The sequence below is a fragment of the Vombatus ursinus genome, unplaced genomic scaffold (genome assembly GCF_900497805.2).
Source record: "Vombatus ursinus unplaced genomic scaffold, bare-nosed wombat genome assembly UNPS02015129.1, whole genome shotgun sequence".
In the NCBI taxonomy this organism is placed as follows: Eukaryota; Metazoa; Chordata; class Mammalia; order Diprotodontia; family Vombatidae; genus Vombatus; species Vombatus ursinus.
Genome location: NW_020954907.1, coordinates 3,663,471 through 3,671,574, shown reverse-complemented (window position 1 = coordinate 3,671,574; position 8,104 = coordinate 3,663,471). Strand labels below are relative to the sequence as shown.

The following is an 8,104-nucleotide window of genomic DNA, read 5'->3' as shown; positions in this document are numbered from 1 at the left end:
CTTTTTGAAGTCAGAGACCGTATCTATTTGTGTGTGTGTGTGTGTGTTCTTGGAAAATATCCTCCATAGTGTTTGTTATTCTTTATTACTTATACCTTGGTGTCCAGATTATATTTAAGGAAGGAAGGATTTTCAGATCTAGTTATCCAAATCCGATATCTATCCTGACTACCAGTCTGACATCACCAACTACCTCTTGGACATTTTGAATTGGATACCCTATAGGCATATCAAACTCATAATGTTCAAACTAGAACTCATCTCCTACATTAATCCTCACATCTTCCTCACACAAGCAATCCTCCCTACTCTGTAGCTTTCCCTAACTATTCCTCATCTCTGGAATGTTTTTTTTTTCCTTCTACATCTTGGCTTCCTTTAAGAATCAGCTAAAATTCCACTTTGTGTAAGAGGCCTCTCATAGTCCCCTACCCAATCCATTGCTTGTGATTTCCCCTCAAGATTGCCTGCTATTTATAGCATGTAAATTTTCTACATATATAGTTTACATTTTGTCTACCTATTGAGAAGTTGAGCAAGAACTCAAGGACTGAGTTTTTGCCTTTCTTTGTATCCCCAGTGCCCAGCACATAATAAACAATTGTTGCTTTTTATTGTTGTTGTTGTTGATGATGATGATGATGGTCATGGTGGTGGTGGTGATGATGATGATGATGATGATGATGGAAATAAAAGATGGAGGGAGGGAGGAAGAGAGCAGAGTAGAGAAAAAGGGGGGAAGGAGTATGGGAGAAGAGAGGAAAATGAAAATACTCTTGTGATACAGAAGATGATGCAGTGCCTCTGAGACAGAGAAGGCAATTCCCCAACCTCCCTTGGTGCTGCTGCTGTGATTTCTAGTTTAGTCAGTTCTTAATGGATTAGGAAACTTAGTCATTATAAATTAGAAGTTAATGGTGCATCCTATTTTTATATTGATTCTCAGCAGCAAATATTTTCAGAATCACAAACTCTCAGAGCTGGAAGGGACATTAGAGATCATGGAGACCAATGTCTTCATCTTTAAAGTGAGAGAACTGTGAGCTAAAAAGGTAAAGTGACTTGCTCAAGGTCACACAGGTAAGAAATTACAAAGTTGGACTTCAACTCCAGGTCTCTTGACTCTAAATTCAACACCCTTTCTACCACACTGCTAGTATTCTGTGCTGGGAAACAGGTTTTATTTTTTTTTTCCTGGTTTGGGAGATATCACTACATGGCTTTTGAAACTAGGGGTACCAAAGGTTGTTGACTATGGAAACTCATTCAAAGATGTGAACAACTGGTTTATAGTGATGGAAGAAGCCAATCTTCTGCTCTGAAGTTGTATCATTCAATAAATCCCTAAGCATTTATTAAAGTTCTTTTATGTTCTAAGCTGTGTGCTAAACACTGGGAATACAAAGGAAGGCAAAAGAGAGTCCTTGACCTCAAGGAGTTCACAATCTATTGGAGGGAGGAAGGGAATAATATGAAAACAGCCATACAACTATGTATAAATTATATATATATATATATATATATATATATATATATGTATACACATATATATGTGTGTATGTGTATATATGCACACACATACAGACATATGCATACATATGCATGCATATATACATACCTATATACACACATATATAATTATTACTTCGACATTGCAATTTCCCCTATTGAAGTTTCAATATTTCACAGGTTGGCATAAGACATTAAATGGGAATTTTTGGGGGGTTTGTGGGAGCTGTAGATGACACGTGAAGGCCACCAGATAACATAGGAAAAAGTTTAGGAACTCAGAAATGCATAAAAATGCATGAGAGAGAGAGAGAGAGAGAGAGAGAGGTGTATAATATCAACATATTTTATCTTTTAATAATATAAACACCCCATAAAAGAAAAAAAATCAGACTTCTTCTCTGGCATGAAGGAAGTGCCAAACAATTTTATGCAGATTTTCCAGATCATGGAGGTGCTGTGCCCCTAAGCCCTGTGATGTGGAAGGCATAACTGTACACACATACACACACACACACACACACACACACACACACACACATCTTGGTGTATTTATTGGGAAATAATCAAGAAAGGAAAGACACTAGACTTAAGAGGGATTGGGAAAGGTATCCTGAAGAGGCTGAAATTTTGTCTGGGACTTCAAGGAAGCCATGAAGGTTTGATGAGGAGGGAGAACACTCCATGCATGAGACACAACCAGTGAAAATACCTAGAGTTAGGAGATGGAGTGTCTTGTTCAAGGAAAAAATGAAGAGATTTATCCAACCCCGATATCTATCCTGACTACCAGTCTGACATCACCAACTACCTCTTGGACATTTTGAATTGGATACCCTATAGGCATATCAAACTCATAATGTTCAAACTGGAACTCATCCCCCACATTAATCCTCCCATCTTCCTCACCAAGCAATCATCTCTGGATTGAAGAGTACATGATGTGTGATGGGTCATGTGGAGGGGTTGGTAAACAGGTAATAGGGGACTGTGGAAGTTTATTGGCCAGACCTGTGCTTTAGGAAAATCATTTTCATACTTGAGTGGAAAATGGATTGGACTAGGGAGAAATATCTTAATCATACTTGGCTTTCATTTGGACCAAAAGTTAAAAGATTTCTGGGGCTAAGGGAATTCAGAAAAGAGAAGACTAAGCCTTTATTTCCACCAATTAAATGCTTTGCAGGGAGATGGGGTTTGGGTGGAGTCTGTTCCTTAGAAATCTTACCATTTGTCTTATTTGAAGCATGTAGATTTATTGTATGCTTCCTTGCGAACAGCCACAAGAAATTTGCTTACATACCTACTGGATAGCTCTTAGTCTGCTCTCCTTATGGGTAATGAATATTTTGAAAGGAGGTTAATCATGAGAAATGGGCTGCTTCATGAGGGAGTGAATTCCTCGTCACTGAAATTTCGTCAAGTGGAAGACAGATGATTGTGTGTAATGTTGTAAAGTATGCTCCTGCTCAGGTTCAAGTTGAACGCTTTTTTTTTTAACCTAGAAGCCTATGATTTGTAGCCAGTAGGCTAAAAGGGATATTCAACATCATCTAGTAATATTATTTTTTTGTAGAGTAGGAAATGGAAGCATGGAGAGGTTATATACTAAATGAATTGCCCTTGGTAAAATGGAGCCTGGATTTGAATCTACATCTTCTGACTTTCCAGCCAGCCCTCTTCTTCCACTGCCACATTGAAATCAATTGACAGTTAATCAATAAGCTTATAATGACCATCTAATACATACCAGGCATGATGCCAAGTGAGATGGCCACAAATAATAAAAAAGAAATGATACCTATCCTTGGTATGCTTACGATCTATTGGATTGCTTCAAACTCTGAGATTCTGTGAGTCTGTGTTTTTCTGTGACCTTTTTAATCTGTGTCTAGTCCAGACCACCATTTCTAAAATCAAGGAAGGCTCCATTTCCAGTGGTATTTGCTGGCATTTCAGAAGAGCTTCCCCTGAGATAATCATGGGAAAGGGAAGATGCTAAACAGCCTATCACAAGCATTCTTCCTACTCCTTGCCTAAGACTTAAATGAATTAAGGAAAAACATGAGAACACAAACCAGTCGTTCACATTCCATGTCTTTGCCCCCTTTGACTACTGTTTACATTTTACAACATTTAAGGTTTTCCATGTTTCCCAGGAAAAAAAGAAACCTGAGAGAAGAACAGAGGAGGAGCTACTTTCACGAGAAGAGAAGAATCTTTGGGCATAAGGGGCAGGGAAGAATTTGATGGAAGAACATTAAGATCACTGGTTTAGGATGATAAGTAAATAGATGCCATCTAGTTCAATACCAACATTTTACAGTTGAAGAACGTGAGGCTCAAAAATGTTAGATGACTTACCAAGATTACCCAGATAAATCCTCTAGTGCCCAAAATGGTGCTCTTCCCACTTTTCCTCACTGCCTAATATTAGCATCCAGGAGACCCAGGATATTGGCTATGGAGCTTCTCCAGTGGAGATTGGGGCCAATTTGTACCAGGACATCTCTTTTGGAGTCAGACACTAAGGAAAAAAGAAAGAATGCTGGTGTAAAGAGAATATTCTGCTAATTAGGAAAGTATTTGTGGTCTTTCTTTATAACATAATCACATTAGGAGGGATAATTGGACCTCTAATTCCCATGTTTTTGAAGCTGCTCGACCTCTTTCTTTTCTCCTTAAGAGAGAGTAATAGGAGTTTATGACTTAGATTTATAAGGCACATAATTACAGCATCTTACTAGTTGGTGAAACCTTCTTTACATATATTGAATATTGATTTCTTTCCTGTTACAAGTCTATTTATCTCCATCACTCATGCGACTACTTCCTTGACTTGCAAAAATGTATTTATAAATATTTTGCATTGATTTATATCATGATATAAAACCATCTATCTATTTTGTTGTGAATATATTTAGAAAATACTGAAATAGATTTATTGGGGATGGGGAAACAATGGAAAGGAAGGGTAGAATTATATCAGTTCCTATCTTTCTTTTAATGTGCTCAGAGAGGAAACTTGATTTTTTTTTCCAGAAGAGATGACTATGGTAAAAGAGAAAAGTAGGCCTAATTGCTTTGGGGAAAAGAGAAAGCTTGGGGTGTTAAATTGAAAGGGTGGGAGTCAGACAAGTTCATGCAAACTTGGAATGTGGCATCTTATGACAAGTAATGGTGAGACATGCAGGCAGCAAAGTGGGGGAAACAGCCTTCATCTCAACTCACCTCAGTCACTTATTACCTGTGTCATCTTGGACAAATTCCTTAACCTCCCTGGGCCTCAATTTCTCCATCTGAAAAATGATGGAGTTGGACCAGCTTACTTCTGAGGAAGAGGCAGCATGTATCAGATGGACCTAACAATCTTGAACACCACCTCCTCTCAGATAGCCAAAATCTTTTTCATTTGACTTGCAGCAGACTTTTCCTATACGAATTGACTCTGTAGAATGTGAGCTGCCTGAGGGCAGGAATTATCTTGCTATTCAATTTGTTTACTCAGAGCACAGCACAATATTTGTATCTGATTCACTTAATGAATTATTTCTCATTCATTCATCTTAAGTAAAGAAAAGTAACAATATCAGATTGAGCTTTTTATCTTGTTTATTTAATGTATTTATTTATTTTATATATTTATTTTATCTCAATTGAAACTTTTTTTTTCAACCACATGTTATGAATGGCAATTTGGGCTTTTGCACAAGTTGGTAGTAGAAATGAAAAGTAAATAAAACAGACATAGAAAACAAAGGAAAATGTGAAAAATGAATGATTGGGATGGGAGTGAAGGGAGTAAGAGGGAGAGTTTCAGATGAAGAATGAACCTGAGGATATATTGTATACGTGCCTGGATATGACAAATATTAATAAGGCTTAATGGGATATCGAAAAGATACAAGCTAAAATATAGATTTTATTACTGCAGACAAAACATCTAGTTAGACATTGTTTGCCCACCATGGCAGTCTCATCAGGGAGGCATTCACTGTGCCATGGCTGTTGCTTAGAGATTGGATTTAAGAGAGGTGCCCAGCTGAGTTTGCTGCAGCAGCTCAGGCTAGCACTGGCTAATCTGTAGATGGAGACATGTAGGGAGAAGAAAGAAGCCTCCTACCCACTCTCCAAAGAATATTTTTTGCATAAATATAGAGAGGAAAGCTGTTACCTGAAAAAGAGGGATGGAGGAAACTAAGGTATGAAACCTGAAGGCAAGTATGTGGAAGAAGCTGGTGGTTCTCAAGCATTCCAGTGTTGAAATATACCAGGAGAGCAGTGGCCTCGAAGCCATAGACATTGGGGTTCCTAGCACTGCACAGGGAAACCTCTCCTCTGACCCACAGAAATGAAATAACCAGAGTAGTTGGGAAATGGACCCCGTTATTCCAAATGCAGGGAATGAAAAAGCCCTCCACTGGGGCTCACAGGCAGTTATGAATGCATTTCCTACCAGAGGAAATGGCAGCAATTTAAAGCCTTTCAGGATTTGACTCAACTGTGTAATTCATCCTGATGTTTTCCATTCATCAGGAGCCTGGTGTTTGTTTGTATTAGCAGGATAAAAAATAGCAAGGGTGGGAGGAAAAAGTAATAGGTTTTACCCCCTTACATTGCAGGAAAATGGCACCAGTCACAAATCTGGGAGTCTTGGAAGGAAAGAAACCCTGTGCTCCAATTATACAGAAAATAATGAACGCTCATTAAAGAGACAGCTTCGTCCAATTCATTATTTCCTCATTTGTTTCATTCCATCTATGATGCATGAAAATGGATGCCAATAGATATGGTTGATGTATATAGAAGTGACAGATGAGACATCTGGATGCTTGTACAAATGAAAAAGTGTATTCAGAATATTTGGAAAACCTTATAGTACTCTATGTGTGTCTAATATCATTATCATAATTACCATTGTTATTAATTTATAGGAAAATAGATATATACTTCAAGCTCTTTGTAGGCAGGTTCTGTGGTTTCCACTATGGTGCTCCACAGTGTAATTCTGGGACTCAAGGTAGAGCTGCAACTAGGAATAAGTACACTTCAGGTAGAAACTATTAATGGGAGATCGAGTGACAAAACAGAGTCAATTCTTTTGACTCCATGGAAACATAGATCTCCTGGATTCCTATAGATAGGAATTGTGTGACTTCATCTCATGTGAGTAGACATATTGCGCAGTTGATCAAAATGCACTTTGTGAATTCAGCCATAACTAGATTGGAGTGAACAGGGCTTTGATCCAGGATTCTGTGCTTTGATCTAGGGGATGAGATTGCTTCCTCTCTGGAATTTAGGTTTGATACCATAGTTACCATGTCTTCATGCCCCAGTGCTAAATCTTCTATCATTCTGAAGTTACATGAAGTTTAATTTCCCCTAAGTCACCCATTAGGACCAGTGACTATGGTGCAATCAAACAGGACTTACTTTTCTTCCAACCCACCAGATCAGATTGCCCACTCACATCAAGCAAAGACTTTTATTTTCATTGTACCCCAGCTGGCCCATTCATTCAGGCAATTCATTCAAACTCTCTGGGCCTCAGTTTCCACATCTATATAATTTGGAGATTCGATTAGATGGCTTCTAACATCTCTTCTAAATCTGATTCTAAAGTCTTGTGATCTTTTCACTCCTAGTGAAAACATCCCTAATTTGGTTCTATTCATGAACTCCTAGTATATGAATTCAGTATTGTGCTAGTTGCTATTGAGAACACTAGGGAAAGGTAATGTCTACCCACAAAGAGCTTCCAATTCAATTGAGACCTGCCATCCAGATAGGAAATGACCAGTGAACAAGACAGTATCCTATAAATCAGCATTATCCCTGCATGTAAAACTCAGAAGATAGTCTAAATCAGATATTTCTTGGGCAATAAGAAGATGGAGTTTTGAAGGATGAGAGTAAAAAGAAGTTCGTTTGCATTGAGATTGGCAGGGAAGACATCAAGGCAGATTATAGGTAATCCTTGAACAGAATAATAGATGGAGGATTTATAAAGCAGTGGTCATTACCATTAGGTTTCCTTCAATATCTCAATCTATCTGTTGCCATTTTAGTATTTCCCTGTTCATATCTGAGTCATGCAAGAGCTTCGAAGGCCTTGTGGTTGAGCTCTTAGCTATTCCATTTCCCTAAGAAAGGGAGATCTCTGGACAGAACTTGTAAAGCAATGGAACCAGAGTGTCCAATTGGCTTCCATGAGTGCTAAAAGATGCTAGGTGCTACACATCTCTTCAGATATACAGTAGAAAGCTGCTCAATTAGCCAATGGAAATTGCAGTTGCATGTCTCCCATTACTAATGTCTTGATGCTTTTCTGCCTTTCAGAACATTTCAGGATCTGTCCAAACAAATGGATATATCTTATGGCACAGTCAGAGACTCAGCTGTATATGAATACTTTAGAGCCAAGGGGACCAATCCCTTGGAACAGGACAGCACATTTGCTGAGCTTTGGAAGACCATCAGCAAGAACAATGGGGCTGATAACTGTGTCTCCAACCCTTCTGAAGGCATCAGGAAGGTAAGAAGGGGAAGCACAAGACACCTTGCATTTCCCTGGTCTAAGAAAGTTAGCAGG

At 38.5% G+C, this 8,104-nt stretch overlaps 1 protein-coding gene across 1 annotated transcript in view; it reads left to right on the top strand.

Annotated features, from left to right (window-relative positions):
• GRID1 (glutamate ionotropic receptor delta type subunit 1) overlaps positions 1 to 8,104 on the top strand; it is a 1,063,263-nt gene that overhangs the window by 988,141 nt on the left and 67,018 nt on the right. Inside the window, exon 13 of the mRNA XM_027846365.1 lies at positions 7,852 to 8,047. Within this exon, the coding sequence (XP_027702166.1) occupies positions 7,852 to 8,047 (196 nt within the window). The remainder of the gene's footprint in view (positions 1 to 7,851; positions 8,048 to 8,104) is intronic.